The following is a 21,429-nucleotide window of genomic DNA, read 5'->3' on the forward strand; positions in this document are numbered from 1 at the left end:
TGCTCTGCCACTTGGGCCATATGACCCAGCTGATTCAATAGTGCTTGAGGTGTCAGTGGCAGATAGGGATGCTGTTGGAGCCTCTGGCAGGTCCCCATAGGTGAACCACAGTAGAGGCCTCTAGGATTTTGGAGCAAGGCCCTGCCATCTTCTGCAGATAACTACTCTCTTTTTGAGAGACAGCTCTTGGCCTATTACTGGGCTTTGGTTGAAACCGAAGATTTGACTATGGATCATCAAGTCAACATGTGACCTGAACTGCCTGTCATGAACTGGGTGCTTTCTGACCCATCCAGCCATAAAGTGGGTCATAGACAGCGGCATTCCATCATCAAATGAAAGTAGTATATACTTGATCGGGCTCCAGCAGGTTCTAAAGGCACAAGTAAGTTACATGAGGAAATGGTTCAAATGCCCATGGTCTCCACTCCTGCCACCCTGCCTTCTCTCCCCGAGCCTGCACCAATGGCCTCATGTGGAGTTCCCTATGATCAGTTGACAGAGGAAGAGAGGACTAGGGCCTGATTTACAGATGTTTCTGTACGATATGCAGGCACAACCAGAAAGTGGACAGCTGCAGCACTACAGATCCTTTCTAGGACATCCCTGAAGAACAGCGGTGAAGGGAAACCTTCTCAGTGGGCAGAAATTCAAGCAGTGCACCTGGTTGTGCACTTTGCATGGAAGGAGAAATGGCCAGATGTGTGATTATGTACTGATTCATAGGCTGTAGCCAATTGTTTGGCTGGATGGTCAGGGACTTGGAAGAAGCATGATTGGAAAATTGGTGACAAAGAAATTTGGGGAAGAGGTATGTGGATGAAACTTTCCTAGTTGTCTAAAACTGTGAAGATATTTGTATTCCATGTCCGTGCTCACCAATAGGTGACCTCAGCAGAGGAAGATTTTAATAATCAAGTGAATAGGATAACCTGTTCTGTGGACACCACTCACCACCAGCCACCTGTCATTGCCTAATGGGCCCATGAACAAGGTGGCCATGGTGGCAGGGATGAAAGTTATGCATGGGCTCAGCAACATGAATTTCCCCTCACCAAGGCTGACCTAGCTATGGCCACTGCTGAGTTCCCAATTTGCCAGCAGCAGAGACCAACACTGAGCCCTTGATATGGCACAATTCCTCGGGGTGAACAGCCAGCTACTTGGTGGCAGGTTGATTATATTGGACCTCTTCCATCATGAAAATGGCAGAGGTTTGTCTTCACTGGAATAGACCCTTACTCTGGATACAGGTTTGCCTATCCTGTATGCAATACTTCTGCCAGGACTTCCATCTGTGGACTCATGGAATGCTTTATCCACCGTCATGGTATTCCACACAGCATTGCCTCTGACCAAGGCAGTCTATGGTTAAAGAAGTGTGGCAGTGGGCTCATGCTCATGGAATTCACTGGTATTACCATGTTCCCCATCATCCTGAAGCAGCTGGATTGATAGAATGGTGGGATGGCCTTTTGAAGTCACAATTACAATGCCATCTAGGTGACAATACTTTACAAGGGTGGGGCAAAGTTCTCCAGAAGGCCGTGTATGTGCTGAATCAGTGTCCATTATATAGTACTGTTTCTCCCATCACCAGGATTCACGGGTCCAGGAACCAAGGGGTGGAAGTGGAAGTGGCACCACTCACCATCGCCTCTAGTGATCCACTAGCAAAATTTTTGCTTCCTGTTCCTGCAACATTATCTTCTGCTGGCCTAGAGGTCTTAGTTCCAGAGGGAGGAGCACTGCCACCAGGAGACTCAACAAAAATTCCATTAAACTGGAAGTTAAGATTGCCCCCTGGACACTTTGTTCTCCTCCTATTCTTAAGTCAACAAGCTAAGAAGGGAGTTACAGTGTTGGCTGGGGTGGTTGACCAGAATTATCTAGATGAAATCAGCCTACTACCCCACAGTGGAGGTAAGGAAGAGTATTCATGGAATACAGGAGACCTCTTGGGGCTCTCTTAGTATTACCATGTCCTGTGATTAAGGTCAATGGAAAATTACAGCAGCCCAATCCAGGCAGGACTACAAATGCCCCAGACCCTTCAGAAATGAAGATTTGGGTCACTCCACTGGGAAAAGAAACACAACCTGCTGAGGCGCTTGCTGAAAGCAAAGGTAACACAGAATGGGTAGTAAAAGTAGGTAGTCATCAATACCAGCTATGACCACATGACCAGTTGCAGAAACAGGGATTGTAATTGTCATTACTATTTTATCCACCTTTTGATAAAAACATGTTTGTGAATGTATGCACTTGTACTAAGGAAATCCCTTCATTTTATTTCTTTTTTTCTTTATCATGTGACATAAAATTATTGACTTCATATCAGCATTTAAGTGTTGTTAACTTTATATAATAGCATTTGGGTTGGGGATTGGTGTGTTTCTGGTTGTATGAAGGATAGTTGTATCATGTTAGGCATAATTAAGACCTTATTATTGTCTTTATTTGAAGATTATGTATGATCTCAGGAGATGTGTATAGGTTCAAGTTCACAAGGAGTGGATATGTAATGGTTAATACTGAGTGTCAAATTGATTGGATTGAAGGATGAAAAGTATTGATCCTGGGTGTACCTCTGAAGGTGTTGACAAAGGAGGTTAACATTTGAGTAAGTGGGCTGGGAAAGGCCAACACACCCTTTATCTGAGTGGGCACAATCTGGCTGCCAGCACAGTTAGGACAGTTCTTCAGCACAGGCAGGAGAACATGAAAAGACTGGACTGAGCCTAGGCTCCCAGCCTACATCTTTCTCCCTTGCTGGATGCTTCCTGCCCTCAAGTATTGGACTTCAAGTTCTTCAGCTTTGGGACTCGGACTGGCTTCCTTGCTCCTCAGCCTGCAGATGGCCTATTGTGGGACGTTGTGATCATGTGAGTTTAATACCCCTTAATAAACTCCCCTACATGGGAGAGTTGAAACTCCCCTATATAGGAGAACTTGAAGTCCAATGTTTGAGGGCAGGATTTAAAATAAATAAGTGACAAATTGAGGCCGGGCATGGTGGCTCATTTCTGTAATCCTAGCACTTTGGGAGGCCTAGGTGGGTGGATCACATGAGGTCAGGAGTTCAAGACTAACCTAGCCAACATAGTGAAACCCTGCCTCTACTAAAAATACAAAAAAAGTAGCCGGGCATGGTGGTGGGCGCCTGTAATCCCAGTTATTCGGGAAGCTGAGGCTGGACAATAGCCCGAACTTGGGAGGTGAAGGTTGCAGTGAGCCAAGATCATGCCACTGCACTCCAGCCTGGGTGACAGAGCAAGACTCTGTCTCAAAAAATAAATAAAAATAAAATAAACAATTGATAAATTGAAAAGGCAATCTGTGGAATAGGAAACAATAATCCAAAATCATGTATCTGATAAAGAGTTAAAAAATAACGACAAAACAACCTGAATTAAAAATGGACAAGTGACTTAAATAGATATTGTTCCAAAGAAGATATACACATGGCCAATAAGCATATGAAAAGATGTTCAATATTTCTAAGTCAAAATTAGGGAAATTCAAATCAAAATAACCACAAGATCTTACATCACATTTATCAGGATGGACACTATCAAGAAAACAGAAAATAATGTGTTGGTGAGGAACTGGGGAAGTTTGAACCCTTGTTTGTGCCCTGTTGGTGGGAATGTAAAATGATACAGTCGTTATGAAAGTCATTATGAAAGAGTTTCACTGTTGCAAGATGAAAAATTTCCAGAGATCTGTTGCTCAACAATGCAAATATACTTAACATTACTGTACGATACTCTTAAAAATGGTTAAAAATGGTAAAGATGGTTAAGTGGGGATTGGAAAGTTACCTATTGGGTATAGCATATCATTTTCCTACCATAATAAAAGTACACCATCGAAAAGACAATCCATGATGAATGGGAGAAAATATTTGAAAATTATATGTGTAATTTATATTTATTAATGAATATAAATTACATTTATAATAATATAATTTATATATTATTATCTACATAATGTCATAGATGTCACAAATATTATACATGTCACATACATTTTTGAAAGATTAAAACATTCTGAAACTATTATTATATATTAGTGAATAGCAGACTTATATGAAATAGAAATACTTTAAAACAATTTTGTTGGCTCATTTTAATTTTTTTAGCAAAATAGTTGTTGCTACATTGCCCAGGCTACAGTGCAAAGTGGCTTTTCACAGGTGTGATCATGGCGCACTACAGCCTAAACCTCTGAACTCAAGTGAACTCAAGGCCTTAGCCTCTTAAGTAGCTGGGATTACAGACACTCCCCATCATGCCCAGTATGAAAATATTTTTAAATGTGTTAAATTGTATGGAACTGACTCAGGAAGAAGTGTAAAGCCCAAATTATCCTACGATACTATAGAAACTGAATCAGGGATGAGAAAATATTTCCATAAAGAAAATATCTAGCATACAGAAGAGAATAATAGACATTGGAGCCTCCAAAAGCGGGGAGGTTGGTGTGGAAGTGGGGATTGGAAAGTTACCTATTGGGTATAGCGTTCATTATTTGGGTGATAGGTAAGTTATAAAAGCCCAGACTTTACCACTATGCAATATATCGGTGTAACAAAACTGCACTTGCATGCTCTAAATCAGGTTTTTAAAAAAGAAAAAAAAATCCAGCATGAGTACTTGCAAAGGTGAATTGTACTCAATATTTAAGCTATATATAATATATATATATATATTTTTAACGCATGCAAAGTCTAGTGGGGAAAGTAGAAATATGATCTAACATATTTTAGATATTTAGATGTAGCTTCACACCAAAACCATACAATGGCATTAGAAGAAAAGGAGTGACAGGCCAATCCTTACAGGAGACATAGGTTTCAGTATAACAAACAAAACAGTACATCAATAAACAATCATGACCACATTCGAATTACTCCCGTAGTGCAAGTTTTCATCAACGTAATGAAACTTATTATAACAGATTAATACATTAACACATGATAAAATGCTAAAATTATCTCACTATAGAAAAATATTCAACAAAGTACCATTCAAGAAAAAAGCCACCCCTGGACACTAGGGTGAAATAAATTTTCTCTTCCATCTAGTTAATAGATCAATATTAATTACACTGAACTAAAATAAGATGGCTAAGAAGAATTTCTTCTATTACGACTTAGTAGACTTGGGTTATTGTCATCAATAATTATAATAATTTATGAACATTGTTTTTAGATATTAAGAGAAGTTAGAAAGTTAGTGAGAATTCTTGAGATAAATACATGAAAGCCATGCAAGTTCATATACCACTATCAACTTTGAGATGTTTTTTAATATCCCATTTGATAATGCATCAAGAATATTATTTGTTGGCAGAATATATAAACATGTGAAAAATATAATGAACAATGAACAAACATAACTAAATAGGATTATATACTGTGTTCATGAATAGAATTTTTCAATGTCATAAAGCTATTATCAGTTATCCAAAATTTGCACGAAAATACCAGTCAATGGTATTGATGAGGTTTATGAGTTCAAGAAGCAAATATTATGTGTCTGTAGAATATTGATTGGCCAGACAAGCAAGATATTTGTAATGAAAAAAAAGTGTGAATACTTTTTTTTTGAAATTCTTTTTAATTGTAGTAAGCTAAATCATGACCGTAAGTTACATGTACTGGGATAATAAAATAGATAAAAGGAATAAATCAAGAAATAAGCATTGTATTAAATTTAATAACTTCTTAAACTTATCAGAATTCATCAGAAGAATTAATAATTTTATTGAAAGAATTTTGAAAAAGCATGCCACATTTTTTCATGTGTCTGTTGGCTGCATAAATGTCTTCTTTTGAGAAGTGTCTGTTCATATCCTTCGCCTCCTTTTGGTGGGGTTGTTTGTTTGTTTCTTGTAAATTTGTTTGAGTTCTTTGTAGATTCTGCATATTAGCCCTTTGTCAGATGAGTGGATTGCAAAAATTTTCTCCCATTCTGTAGGTTGCCTGTTCACTCTGATGATAGTTTCTTTTGCTGTGCAGAAGAAGCTCTTTAGTTTAATTAGATCCCATTTGTCAATTTTGGCTTTTTTGCCATTGCTTTTGGTGTTTTAGTCATGAAGCCTTTGCCTATGCCTATGTCCTGAATGGTACTGCCTAGGTTTTCTTCTAGGGTTTTTATGGTTTTAGGTCTAACATTTAAGTCTTTGATCCATCTTGAATTAATTTTTTGTATAAGGTGTAAGGAAGGGATCCAGTTTCAGCTTTCTACATATGGCTAGCCAGTTTTCCAAGCACCATTTATTAAATAGGGAATCCTTTCCCCATTTCTTGTTTTGCTCATCATCACTGGCCATCAGAGAAATGCAAATCAAAACCACAATGAGATATCATCTCACACCAGTTAGAATGGCGATCATTAAAAAATCAGGAAACAACAGGTACTGGAGAGGATGTGGAGAAATAGGAACACTTTTTCACTGTTGGTGGGACTGTAAACTAGTTCAACCATTGTGGATCTAGAACTAGGATCTAGAACTAGAAATACCATTTGACCCAGCCATCCCATTACTGGGTATATACCCAAAGGATTATAAATCATGCTGCTATAAAGACACATGCACACCTATGTTTATTGCAGCACTATTCACAGTAGCAAAGACCTGGAACCAACATAAATGTCCATCAATGATAGACTGGATTAAGAAAATGTGGTACATATACACCATGGAATACTATGCAGCCATAAAAAGGATGAGTTCATGTCCTTTGTAGGGACATGGATGAAGCTGGAAACCATCATTCTCAGCAAACTATCACAAAGACAAAAAACCAAACACCGCATGTTCTTACTCATAGATGGGAACTGAACAATGAGAACACTTGGACACAAGAAGGGGAACATCACACACCAGAGCCCGTCGTGGGGTGGGGGGAGCAGGGAGGGATAGCATTAGGAGATATACCTAATGTAAATGACGAGTTAATGGGTGCAGCACACCAATATGTCACATGTATACATATGTAACAAACCTGCACATTGTGCACATGTACCCTAGAACTTAAAGTATAATAAAAAAATAAAATAAAATAAAAATTCTTATTAGAAAAAAAAGAAAAAGCATGGCACAAAACTGTAAGAAGATATTTGTCATGTATACATCTGGCAAACAAACCTATATCCAGCATATATAAAGTATATCTTTTAAAAAGTGGAAAAGATTGTCAATCCAGCTAAAATGGGCAAATGGTTTAAACAATCACTTCACAAAAGAGGACACCCAAATGATTAATTCAAAATATAAAATTTGATCACTTGTGTCAGAGAAATGCTAATTATGATTCTATAGTGGGCAACAGCACTCACATCTCATAGTTGGTTACTGAGTCCAATAAGTTAATACGAGCACCCCCATCTTACTTACTAATTCTTCCTTCATGGATAAGTCAGGATAAAGATATCTTATTAATATATCCTATCCAAGAAGAAAAGGATTTACCAACTATCTAATTATGTTTGAGAATATTGAGTCATAGCTTGAGACTCAAAGATTCCATCTTTTAGAATCTCACTTCTCATTGGAAGCTGAAATTTCACTCTCTCTCCCTTTTTTCTTTTTTTCTTCTCTCGTATTTCTTTGAATTGGTTTCAGTACAAGAAAGCATTAAGCAGTATATATCTATGATGGCAGAAGCATATATTTTTATATTCAAGGTAATTGGAAGCTTTTAATCTCTAAAATGCTGTGCGAGGAATGAGAGTTACTAGACTTTGAACCCTTAAAAAGATAAAGAAATCTGTAAGGAGTGGGAACATACAGATTTAATAAACTATCACAGAGGTGCCATCTCTTCTGTGAAGCCACCTTGGCCCCCTGTTTTCAATACTTGAACACAATTTGAATTTGCATGGTACTATACATATAAACTTATCCTATGTCAGCACTAATAATACTAAATTTCTAACAATGATTTACTATACTTGAGCTTTCTGAGGAAAAAAGTTTATTCAATTTGGTATCCCAACAGTTTAGAGCTTAGAAAATTATATTTGCTCAAACTCTTAATTAAATAAATTAATTCTTTATTTTTTTTTACAGTTTCCATGTTTTTCATTCCTCTACTGAAAGTGAAATTTTCATAATTAAAATATTGTGTCTGCATCCAGGCAGTTAAGACCTTGATGCATTAATGTTTCAATGTATGTTTATTACTCTGATTTTACTGTGATGACTTCCAAGTGTAAATCTTGAGATGTTGTGTTTATGAAAGTAAATTCTCCAACTGTACTGTGATATTCTTAAAGTGAAATATGAGTTTTATTCATTCGTGCTTCTCCTCAAATAGCATGCCCAGTAGATGCTTAATAAGTTAATATTGGATAAAAGCAGAAAGATGTCATGATACTTATTTCTGCATTTGCTTCTGCAGATTTTCCTTTATATCACACCTGGAATTACAGATGTGAGCCACCACTCTCGGCCCAACAACTGTATTTGTTATAGCCAAAAACTAGAAACAACTCAAATGTTTATGAACACATAAATCGATAAACAAATTGTAGTATATTCTTACAATGGAATATTTTCCAGTAATAAACATGACAAACAATTGAGGTATGAAACAAGTTGTATAAAACTCAGACTAATTATACTAAGTAAAATAAGCTACACCGTTCTAAGTCTAATTCCACCCCCTCAAAAAGATTACATGGCTTATAGTTCAATTTAAGCGAAATGTGCACTAATCTATAGTGGCAGAAAGCAGATCAGTTGTTTCCTGGGAGGAGGGTTGTTTATGGCTAGAGTGAGGGAAGCATTAGGAAGGAACCAATGAACCAGTTGGTGTGATTTGGCATAATAATACGTTCATTATCTTGATTGTGGGAATGGTCACACCAGTGTTTACATAAGTCAAAACATAACAAATTATACACTTCATGCGAATTTCTTGTGTGTCAATTATACCTCCATAAAAGCTATTTAAAATAGAATTTAATAACACTTTTTCTAATTTGTTATTTATTTTTAACATGAAAAATATGAATTACTAATTTATATATTTCTAAATGTTTTAGGTAAAATATTAAAGCATTTTATTTTTCTTTTCCTTTGTGTAGGATCCATATTTGTACTTGGTAAGCTACATTCAAGATAAACATTTTATTTATTTTCTAAATAAAATATACAATTTTTACATAATTGTTTTCTGACGGAGTTGGACCAAGATACTATGTAATATGTGAGACAAAAAAGCCATATATATCCGTCTATTCTGTCACCTTTTCCGCCAGTCTGCATTTTATTCCTCATAAGCCTTGATTTTGTTTATCGTTAAACATATAAAGACAATTAAAATACCCTTGGTCTTCTGGATCACAGACTTCAAGAAAGAAACTAAGAAGCCCTGGAATGCCATATTCCTAAGACATAACCTCCATGGGTAGCAGCGCTTTGGGGCGAGGTCCAGGATAACTAAGGAGATCCATGGAGACGGTGATCACAAAGACAGCTTCTGCATGCTCCGTCTCAGAGCCTGCTTGACCTCTTTGTTCCTCAGGCTGTATATCAGGGGATTCAGCATGGGGATGACCATAGTGTAGAATATGGACACTATTTTACTTTGCTCCATGAAGAAGATGGCACTGGGTTGTGCATACATGAAGAAAACAGTACCAAAAAACAAGCACACTCCTGTTAGGTGGGAAGCGCATGTGGAGAAGGTTTTCTGGCGTCCCTGCAGGGTCGGGATCCTCAGAATTGTTGAGATGATGTAAATGTATGAGACCAGGACAATCAAAAAGGTACTGACAATAATGGAGCCACATAAACCAAGAAGAACCAGTTGGTTTATAAAGGTATCTGAACATGAGAGGGACAAGAGTGGGGGGACATCACAGAAAAAGTCGTTGATCTCATTGGACCCACAGAAAGGCAACCTGAAGGTCATGGTTGTTTGAGCAATGGCATTGACTACACCCCACAAGTAGGATCCTGATATTAACAGCACACAGACCTGGTGAGACATGCTCACAGAGTACAGAAGAGGGTTGCAGATGGCGATGAAGCGGTCATAGGCCATGGCAGCCAGGAGGAAAGCCTCTGTGGTACCAAAGAGAGACAGGAAAAAGAACTGAGCAGCACATCCGCCAAAGGAAATTGTGTGGTCCTCTTGCATGGAGTTCGCCAGAGCCCTGGGTGCAATTGTGGAAGAATAGCAGATGTCCAACAATGAAAGGCTTTGCAGGAAGGCATACATTGGGGTGTGGAGGTGTGCATCTACCCAGATAATTACAATCATGCCAAGGTTTCCCACCACAGCTATGCCATACAGGATCAGAAAAATCAGAAATAGCATAGCCTGCATTCCGGGACCCCCTTGGAACCCAAGTAGAACAAATTCTGAGACATGTGTAAAATTCACCATTGTGTAAGTGCTGAGAGAAAGAGAATGAGAGAGAGAGGGAGGGAGAGAGAAAGAGAAAAAGAGAGAGAGAGAGAGATGGGAGAGGAGGAGGAGGAAGAAGGAAAACATAAGCCAAGACAAAAATTATTTAATGCAATAATGTCTTGGTCTGCTGTGTTTGGTATTTCATGTAAAGAGAAAAGTTCAGCTGTAAGAGAAAGAAATGGGAAATAAATCATTTATGTAGAAATAGTCTGCCTCTATAAATATGGCGCCATATAATTCAACTCTAATCTCAAAATACTCATGTATTTTGAGTAATTTTTTTCACTCCACATCATTAGCTTTTTTTTTAATTTAAAGAGGTCTCAAAATCAGAGCAGAAAGACATGATGACACCTGAGACTCAACTATTTAGTTAGTTTTTCTTTACAAGAATTGTTATCTGGGCTGAGGGAGATGCTGGCAAGTGGAGTTGATTATGTTTGTAAAATCAATTAACTTAGACTTTTTGGTCACATTTCTATTAGTTTCCTGGTACTATTAAAACAAATTATCTTAGATTTAATGGGTTTAAGCAACAGGAATTATTTAATTTACAGTTCCAGAGGACAAAAGTGCAGAGTAAGCTTTAAAGGCCTATAATATGTTAGCAGGCCCATGTTTCTTTTGGAGGCTCTAGAGAAGAATGTGTTTGCTTTCCTTTGCCAGCTTCTGAAGTCCACCTGTATTCAATGGTCCATGGCCCCTTTTTCTGCTTTTAAAGCCAGCAGCACAGCATCTTCTCTCCAACCTCTGCTTCTGGTCTTATATCTCCTGTACCTGACCATCCTACTTCCCTCTTAGAAGGACCTTAGTGATGACACTGGGTCCTTCCAGATAAACCAGGATGGTATCTCATCTCAACATTTTTAATATTCACATCTGCAAATTTCCTTTTACCATGTAAGGTAATATATCCACAGGCTTCATAATTTACCATATGGACATCTTGGAAGGGCGCTCTTTATCCTACCATACTATCTGTTTGATATATTTTGAATAGATTTATGAAATTTTGGTTATATTATAAGGTGAAAGAAATCTAACAATATGTGCTAGGTTTGTGATACAAATTAGACCTTTTTATTGTAATCATTGATGTGGCTTCTTTCTAAATCAGTGATTATCAACCTATTTTTATTTCTTTTTACCTATAATAGCTCTCTCTCTCGTACATTCCATTATTTATTAAATATTATATACAAAACAATAATATATTTAGGCAGTTTACCTTAGGACTACTTGAACTATAATAAGTTGGAATTCCACTGTGGGGAGTGACTTCCATCTGTGGAATAGGAAGCATGGGATAGAGCAACGCATATGTGTGTAAGTGTGCATGTATACGTGTGTGTGTTTGCATGTGTGTGGTAATTTGTCATTTGGAAATTTCCTGATACTGTTTCTTACTCTATACAAAATGGAAATAAACATACCCTGGGAAGATTCAAAGACAGAGTAAATGGACATTTTTATTCAGAATAAATGCAAAATGGAGATGAATTTGCTCTCTTTTCTTATGAACTGTACCATGGTTCATAAAATTTGTACCATTAATTAAATAACTCTTCATTAATTTATTTCTCAGTGAGAAGGTATCAGAAACTTTTTTTAAAAATTCATTACTACTTTCAATTCTCCAGATCTTTGGGATTTCATGAAACTGTAATCACACTTCTATGATTTTTTGACTTTTCCTTGTGTTCTGATAATTTAGCCTAACTAATATGAGAGCACACTGTTTCTATGTAAGCTTCAGGCTCCAAGAGAAGATTGTGCTGTTTACTTCACTGATCAAACTTGAGCAACTAGAATAACACTTGGCTGAGATTCAAGACTCAAATAAATGTATTGAGTGAATGAATAAATGATTCCTCAATGAATGGAATTGATTTCATGAGTGGAACTGATTTCACATGCTTTTCATAATGGGCAGAGTATAATACAATTCGTTACTTTGAGTATTAGAGTTTATGTTGTTGGAAGTCTAGATTCCAAGATCTAAAGTCAAGTCTAAGTAGAAACAAACAAATCACAAAGCCATGCCATGCTTAAGGAAAGCAAAGCAAGTCATTTTTATGTTAAACAGTAGTTACAGCTTATGGTCATAAGTGCATGCTGCTGCACTTTTGGGATCCAATAAACAAGGTGTAGATAGTATTATTTTATCTTAGAAGGAGGCAAATTCTAGAGTGGTGTAAACTAAATGACTCCCAGAGAAGCAATGCGTGTTCTCATCTCACCAAAGGCCATTCATTTTCCTAGAAAAATCAGTGCAACAGAATCTCACAAACAAAAGGAAGTATCAGCAAAAACCACAGAAAAATTATGTACCTGATTTTTGCTTTTTTGAACACTGGAGGACTTAACATTCATTTAACCGAAGGTCCCAGTTTTGGGTGCTTTGATATGAGTACTCATGGTTGCACTGTAATATTAGTGGTGATTAATTATTAATTAATATTACATTGGCAAAAACCACAGTTACTTTTGCACCAATCTAATAAACTGATATAGAAAATAAAAGAGCACAAACTTAATTCTGAGATAAAAAGCTAACATTTATTGGACAATTGCTATAGGCTAATCAATCTAAAAAATGTTTAAATGGTGTTATTTTATTTAATGTTCACAGAAGCCCTATGTGCCACATGCTAATATTAGTAAGTTCTACAAGGGAAATTAAGAAATGTTCCAAGTTTTCCTTCTAGAAAATAACCGAGTTTCGAGTTTTTCTGCCTGACTCCAGGGCCTATTCTCTTGCCCTCTCATTGACTTGCCATTGTTTTAATCCAAGCCCGCATGTCAGGATCAGTGTCTCTGGCAATGCTGTGTGCTAATGTGTTTCAGATTTTTTGCTGGATCATTATCCCTTGGTGCAAAACATTCATTGTACTCACTAGAATCCCACTATCTTAAGAGGCAGCACAATGCAAGTCATCAAGCATGGTATCTAATTCTGATTAGGTCAATAATGAGTTTTGTGATGAGAAATATATGCATAAAACCTGAGACAGAAGCCTTGAAACAGCTGATTGCCAAGATTCATTCATTGTTAATACTATTACTTTTTTTCATTGTATTATATCTTACTCTATCTGTTTGTTATATCTGTGGAAATAAGGTGGAAAATCTAATGAAACATTAACCATGATGTCACAATACTTCGGTGTTTCTTTGGATTAATATTATAAAAAAAACCAACTTATAAGTGAAAGATATTTGAGGATACGATGGTGTGAAAAATCAATGTGATGTTAGAGTGTTCCCTGAACGCTAAATCAGGAAATGCATTTCTAGCTCCTAATCAGCCAATAGCCCAATGAAAAAGTTGAGCAATGTGTTTTGTGATGTTCGGTAGTAAGATGGATTGAGCAGGTTTCCCACCCGAGGCAGGGGCCTAACCATTATAGAAACGCTGGGTCATTTGATTCTTCTGAAAACCATATGAGGTTTTACTGTAATTACTGTCATGTACAGAGAGGAAAAACAAGATTGAGAAAGTCAGAGGCTTTATCCAAGTTCATACTACTAATAAACAGGGAAGTCACACTGTGAGCTCAGACAATTTGGCTCCAGAACCCACACCACTATGCCTATTTATTAGAGACAGGAATAAACTGTTCATAATTTTAAATTTTGTCTTTTTACGTATACAAAATGAAATCAAAGCATTATTATTTTTATGATACACTTGTATTTTAAATTTGTATCAGTGATCCTCAACTTAAAAGATCTAAATATTGGTCTACATGCTTTTAAATAACGATGATACATGATGTTGTAGAAATACATTTTACTCGTGTGAAAGAAACACAGTGATATGGGCACTATACTACAAAGAGTCAATGGAGTACAGTGGTTAACATCGAGAACTCTGGGGCCAGAAGCCCTGGGTTCAAACACTTGTACTCGCTTGGACAAATGCCTCATTCTTTTTATATTTTATTAGTCTGACCCGTCAAATGTAAGTATTAAAAGCATGTGCTTCATTGTGAGGGCTAAAGCATTTCATAGATGAAAGTACTTTGGAGATCTCTTGGTAAATAAGAAGCACAATGTAAGTATTTCCATTATTAATAATATTATGTTTAGTACAATGTAAGTGCAATGCACATATTGTCATTATTGTTTTTAGTATAATAAATAAAATCTAAGTCAGTATTAATATTATTATTGAGTCCATTATTGACCAATACTATTTGTTTTGTCTTGTTTTGTTTTGTTTAGAGATGAGGTCTCACTCTGTCACCCAGGCTTCAGTGCAGTGGTGTGATCTCGGCTCACTGCAACCTCTGCCTCCTTGGCTCAAGCGATTCTCCTGCCTCAGCCTCCTGAGTAGGGGGATTAAAGGCACCTGCCACCACGCTGGCTAATTTTTGTGCTTTTAGTAGAGACAGTGTTTTACCATGTTGGCCAGGCTGGTCTCGAACTCCTCGGCCCTGGCCTGCCAAAGTGCTGCCAAAACTGTTTTAATTGAGGTCTGCCATTTTCATAGATTAATTGGAGTTCATCAGTAAACTGTGATTGACTTGTATTTCTCATCTAATTTACTAGAATTTATATCCATTTAATTGAATTGGTTACAGGGTCTTTGTATAATCATTTTACGTTGTCAGTGAAACAAATCTCACCTAAATTTCATGCGTGACTTCTTTCTCTTTCTCGCTGACTCTCGGGTGCCTCATCAACTCTGCAGTTAGTGAAGTCCACACAAAATGTCCACAGCACTGTTTTTCCAGGAATAAGAGTGAGAATTATAATATTGTTTTCCTCAGTGTTGGTCATTTGAGATTTATTCCCCAAGGTTTTATTGTAACAAGAGTGGTTTGACTCACTCAAGTGCTATAACTTGGCAAGAAGGCAGAATGAAGTCCCAGAGTAAAGATTTGAGAGCAAAACATGATGCCAGTCATGATGCCTATCTTTTAAACAATAATAAGTATACCATACTTGTCAGTTTTGAGGATGAAAACTTTAATAGAATTTGATCTGCTTTTACTTTAGGCCCCATGACCACAGATCTAGAACAGTATAAACACATATGATCAAATCTATATAACATCTGTCAGGTGCCTAAATTTCTGATGACCTAAGCAAATTCAAGGATAAAAATACATTATTTAGATATATTTCTTAATACATTTAAAGTTATATTTGGGTTACTGTGATTTTAATAGAAAATAGGTAGTGAACAAGAAGTAAGGACTTTGCTTTATGTGTTTCTGATTATAATGACAATGAATATCCAAAGCACTTATAATAATTGCTGTTAATATATGTTAGGTATTAACCCATATAACACAAGAAAGTGATTGCTTATATTATCTTTGAAATATTTATACACAGCGTATTATTTCCTGAATTGTGTATTAAAAAATTAAGGGACTGAAACATCAAGAAAGCATTGATTTTCCATTCCTGAGTTACTTCACTTAGAATAATAGTCTCCAGTTCCATCCAGGTTGCTGCGAATGCCATTTATTCATTCCTTTTTATAGCTTTAGTAGTATTTCTTCGTACATATATACCACAGCTTCTTTATCCATTCATTGATTGATGGGCATTTGGGCTGGTTCCACATTTTGGCAATTGTATATTGTGCTGCTATAAACATGTGTGTCCAAGTATCTTTTTCGTATAATGACTTCTTTTCCTCTGGGTAGATATCCAGTAGTGGGATTGCTGGATCAAATAGAAGATCTACCTTTAGTTCTTTAAGGAATCTCCACACTGTTTTCCTTAGTGGTTGTACTAGTTTACATTCCCACCAGCAGTGTAGAAGTGTTCCCTTTTCACTGCATCTCTGCCTACATTTATCACTTTTTGATTTTTTGATTATGGCTATTCTTGCAGGAGTAAGGTGGTATCGCATTGTGGTTTTTATTTGCATTTCCCTGATAATTAGTGGTGTTGAGAATTTTTTCATGTTTTTTGGCTATTTGTATATCCTTTCTTGAGAATTGTCTATTCATGTCCTTAGCCCACTTTTTGATGGGGTGGTTTTTTCTTGCTTTTTGTTTGAGTTCATTGTACATTCTGGATATTAGTCCTTTATTGGATGTATAGATTGTGAAGATTTTCTGCCACTCTGTGTGTTGTCTGTTAACTCTGCCAATTATATATTTTGCTGTGTAGAACCTTTTTAGCTTAATTAAGTTCCATCTATTTATCTCTGTTTTTGTTGCATTTGCTTTTGGGTTCTTGGTCATGACGTCTTTGCCTAAACCAATGTCTAGAAAGGTTTTTCCATCGTCATCTTCTAGATCAAATAAATAAGAATATTTAAACCTAATAAAAAAGCCTATAGAATTTGTATATTAATAATATAATTCATTAGTTTTTCATTAACTGATGGCATCCATATACACAGCACCCATCTCAAGAAACAGTATTACCAGCAATATAGAAAAAAATTTTAAAGAGTTCCCTCAAGGTTATCTTTTATAATTTTCACACTCATATACTTATTTAATCAGTATAAAAATTTTTGTTTGTTTGTTTGTTTTGTTTTTTTTTTTAGACGGAGTCTCACTCTGTCGCCCAGGCTGGAGTGCGGTGGCGCGATCTCGGCTCACTGCAAGCTCCGCCTCCCGGGTTCACGCCATTCTCCTGCCTCAGCCTCCCGAGTAGCTGGGACTACAGGCGCCCGCCACCACGCCCGGCTAATTTTTTGTATTTTTAGTAGAGACGGGGTTTCACCGTGTTAGCCAGGATGGTCTCGATCTCCTGACCTCGTGATCCGCCCGCCTCGGCCTCCCAAAGTGCTGGGATTACAGGCGTGAGCCACCTCGCCCGGCCTTAATCAGTATAAAAATTTTATAATATATATTATATACTTTTTACAGAAGTGGAAATGGAGTCACTTAAGATTCAAGTAATGTCCTCAAGGCTTGAAAGCAAATAATTGTGGAGCAGTGATTGTTTCAAATTGTTGGACAATAGAACTGCAGTTTACAGTATGTGGCTACTGGCCATATTGGACAATTATATCTGAATTTAAATAAAATAAAATTAACTATAATTTAAAGTGCCACTTTTTTATTAAACTAGCTACTTTTCAAGCGCTCATTTGCCACATGTTGTTCCACATAAGAAACAATACCGACACAGACCATTCTTCTTAATGCAGCAAGTTCTACTGGGGAGTACTGCTCTGCAACCTTCATGCTTAACTCCTATACTATCCTTCATTCATCCAATGCAATATTCTGTGATGGAAATTTAAGCCTCAAATTTCTAAGACTTAATGAAACTTTATTTTTCTATTACAGCATATGCCTAATATAGGACAGAGGGAAATTCTGCTACCTAGTTCTTCTAAGGTGCCAAACTAACTATTGAGGCACCATCTTTGGAAACTGGCATTTTTTTTTTTTGAGATGGAGTTTCCCTCTTGTTGCCCAGGCTGGAGTGCAACGGAGCAACCTCGGCTCGCTGTAACCTCGGCTCACCGCAACCTCGGCTCACCGCAACCTCCGCCTCCCAGGTTCAAGTGATTCTCCTGCCTCAGCCTCCCGAGTGGCTAGGATTATAGGCATGCACCACCTTGCCTGGCTAGTTTTGTATTTTTAGTAGAGACAGGGTTTCTCTATGTTGAGGCTGATCTCAAACTCCCCTAGCTCAGGTGATCCGCCTGCCTTGGCCTCCCAAAGTGCTGGGATTACAGGCATGAGCCACCACACCCGGCTGGAAATTGGCATTATAACACTAAAATTTAGGTTTCTAAGTCAGGGAAAATGAGTAACACGAAGAATTCATGCACGTGCATGTTCATTGCAGCACTATTCATGATAGCAAAGACATGGAATCAATCCAAATGCTCATCAACGATAGACTGGATAAAGAAAATGTGGTACATATACACCATGGAATACTATGCAGCCATAGAAAAGAAGGAGATCATGTTCTTTGCCACAACATGGTGGAGCTGGAGGCCACCATTCTAACCATAAGTGGAAACTAAGCCATAAGGATACAAAGGCATAAGAATGATACAGGGACTTTGAGGACTCGGGAGGAAAGGGTGGGAAGGGGGTTGAGGGATAAAAGACTACAAATTGGGTTCAGTGTATACTGCTCGGGGGATGAGTGCACCAAAATCTCACAAATTACTACTAAAGAGCTTACTCATGTAACCAAATAACACCTGTTCCCCAAAAACCTATAGAAATATTTTTTTTTAAAAAAAAAGGTACGTAACAGGTCAGGTGCGGTGGCTCACACCTGTAATCCCAGCACTTTGGGAGGCCAAGGCAGGCAGACCACTTGAGGTCAGGAGTTCGAGACCAGCCTGGCCAACATAGTGAAACCCCATCTCTACTAAAATTACAAAAATTAGCCGGGCGCGGTGGTGCGCACATGTAGTCTCAGCTACTCGGTGGCTGAGGCAGGAGAATCGCTTGAACCCAGGAGGCAGAGGTTGCAGTGAGCCGAAATCAGACCACTCCACTCCAGCCTGGGCAATGGAGCAAGACACTGTCTCAAAAAACAAATAAACAAAAAAACACACACAAAAAACAGAACATTTCCATCACCAGAGGATCCCTCGTATAGCCCATTTTTAACTACACCTCCTTACCTTCCACTTCTCTTCCATCTTCCATTCCCTACCCCTGCAACAACTAACCTGTACTTTATTTTTATAATTGTCATTTTAAGAAAGTTATGCAAATATTTAATAGAATCATATGACATGTAAAAAAAAAGAAAGCATTGAAACATTATTTACAGAGTAACTGATGGAGTTAGAATTTGAATAAAATGCAAACTAACTTCATGGATTATGCAGTTTGCCCTCATATTCCCTGAAGACTTATTGAAATTGTTTCTATTCCATAAGGATTAAATTCTAGTATGCATTTTGGGAAACTTGATAAAATGAAATGATCTCTCTTATTTAGAAATCTAGCACTACGATTGAAAAAAAGTATAAGGAATGCAAAAATATCATCCATGATGTATAAAATGTTGTGCATGTTGTGGGGGAAAATGTGGACAAACAACAAAGTAAATAAATACCTTCATGTCTGCATGTGTTTGCGATTGGGTAATAAAATTGACACAGATTTTTAAAAAACACAGCAAAGGAGGTGTGTAATGATAGACAGCAACAGAAGTTTTAAAGGCAGAAAATACACAGGGTTTAGGAAATCTGTTAGGAGGAGACAGAAAATTGATTTATGGTGAAAAGAAATGTATGCTTACATAATTTCTACCTAATCCTTTTAGAAAGGAAAACAAGCAAACTGGGTTTGACTGTACTTAATACTTTTTAAATTTTTCTTAACCAGGCTTAAGAGGTGGGTAACTTATATGTGAACTTCTGGAGTAACAGAAGGTAATATCAACTTTTCACATAAGCTTGCCTAATTAAAAACATTTTCTTGAAAGATCAATGAAACAGCATAGAGCGTCCAGAAAGAGGCTGATACATTTATGATCAAATTATTGTCAAGAAAGACATCAAAGCTATTGGAAAATCTCTTCAAAATATTATGTTGGAAAAACTGTATATCCATATTGGAAAAAAACTATTAACTACTACTTCATACTGTGCACATTTAATTTGAGAGAAATCATAGAGTTGAGCATAAAATGTAAAATTCTAAGGTTTTAGAAGAAAGCAGTGGGGTATGCAAAAACTTCTTTTGAAGACACAGAAAGCACTAATCTTAACCAAAATGATAAAATTGACAGGATATTAAATATATATGCATATCAATAGACGTATTGAAGAAAACAAAAAGGCAAGCCACTGTGGGAAAGTATTAACACACGTGTATTTAATCGTGGATTTGTGTTCTAAATGTATATTGAACTCCTGCAATACAATAGTAATGACAAAGAATCAAGTTAAAACACGAAAAAACAGACTTGAAAGACACTTAACACAACATAATATACAAATGTCCAATAAGCAATGAAATAAAGCTTAATATCATCTGTAATCAGGGAAATTCAAACTAAAGCCATGATAATTGACCACTATCCATTAGAATATCTAAAATTTTAAAAGTTCAACAGCATCAAATGTCACAAAGGATGTAGAGTACCTCCACATTTCTCTTCTGTTGCTGGTAAAAATGTAAAATTCAACAACTTTGGAAAACTATTTGACTGTTTCTTAAAAAGTTAAATGTACTTCTACTCTATGACCAGCAATTTCAATTGTATATATATACCAAAAAGAAATGAAAATATATGTCCACAGGAAGCTATGCATGAGAATTTTCAAAAATCTTTATCAACAACAGGCAAAATCTAAAAACTGCTCTGGTGTCAAGTGTTCTGAGAATGGATAAACTGTAAGATACCCATAAAAAGGGATATCAATCATCAACACAAAAGGAACAAACTACTGAATCTCAAAGCCCCATGATGAATCACACACACAATTTAAAAATCTCAATGAAAGGGAACAGACAGAAAAATCAGCATACTATATTACTCTAAATATAAGAATTCCTAGAATAAGTAAAACTAACCCATAGAGGTAGAAATCAGATCTGTGATTGCTTTCAAAGGAGAAGCCTGAGTTTCAAGGGGCCAAGATAACTTTCTGGGGTGGTGGAAAAGTCCTGTGATTTGATAGGAGTGTGGGTTACACAAGTTAACTGAATGCATTTGTTAAAACCAATTAAACTGTACATTTGAGATCCATACATTTTATTGTATTTAACTGACACCTCAACAAAACAATAATATATAATAAAATATTTTTTATAAACAAAAAATGAGAGATTGTGTAGAATTGATCTTCATACAATCTTAACTTGGAAATGTAAAAATGCTACAATTATTTGTCCACAACCTGGACTTTGAAAGGGCAGGAACTGTAAAATATTTCATTTGTGGACAGAATCAGACCTGATATATTCATAAGTTTAAGTATTTCCAAAGCGTATTCAGAAATGACTTCTTTGATTAATATTTATTTAGTACCTACTGTACTCTAGATACTGACCTGATCTTTGGGAAAACAATAGCATTTGAGAAGA

The 21,429-nt window shown here is 36.7% G+C and overlaps 1 protein-coding gene across 1 annotated transcript; it reads right to left on the reverse strand.

The window, feature by feature from the left end:
* Positions 1 to 5,796: 5,796 nt before the first annotated feature.
* LOC100979694 (olfactory receptor 9S13-like) lies at positions 5,797 to 15,149 on the reverse strand. Its single transcript, XM_057303127.2, has 2 exons — positions 15,064 to 15,149; positions 5,797 to 10,595 (listed from the first exon to the last, which is right to left on the reverse strand). The coding sequence occupies exon 2, from the start codon at positions 10,514 to 10,516 to the stop codon at positions 9,482 to 9,484; it is 1,035 nt and encodes a 344-aa protein (XP_057159110.2). The 5' UTR covers positions 10,517 to 10,595; positions 15,064 to 15,149; the 3' UTR covers positions 5,797 to 9,481.
* Between the last annotated feature and the right edge of the window lie 6,280 nt (positions 15,150 to 21,429).

Source organism: Pan paniscus, chromosome 1 (assembly GCF_029289425.2).
Source record: "Pan paniscus chromosome 1, NHGRI_mPanPan1-v2.0_pri, whole genome shotgun sequence".
Classification (NCBI taxonomy): Eukaryota; Metazoa; Chordata; class Mammalia; order Primates; family Hominidae; genus Pan; species Pan paniscus.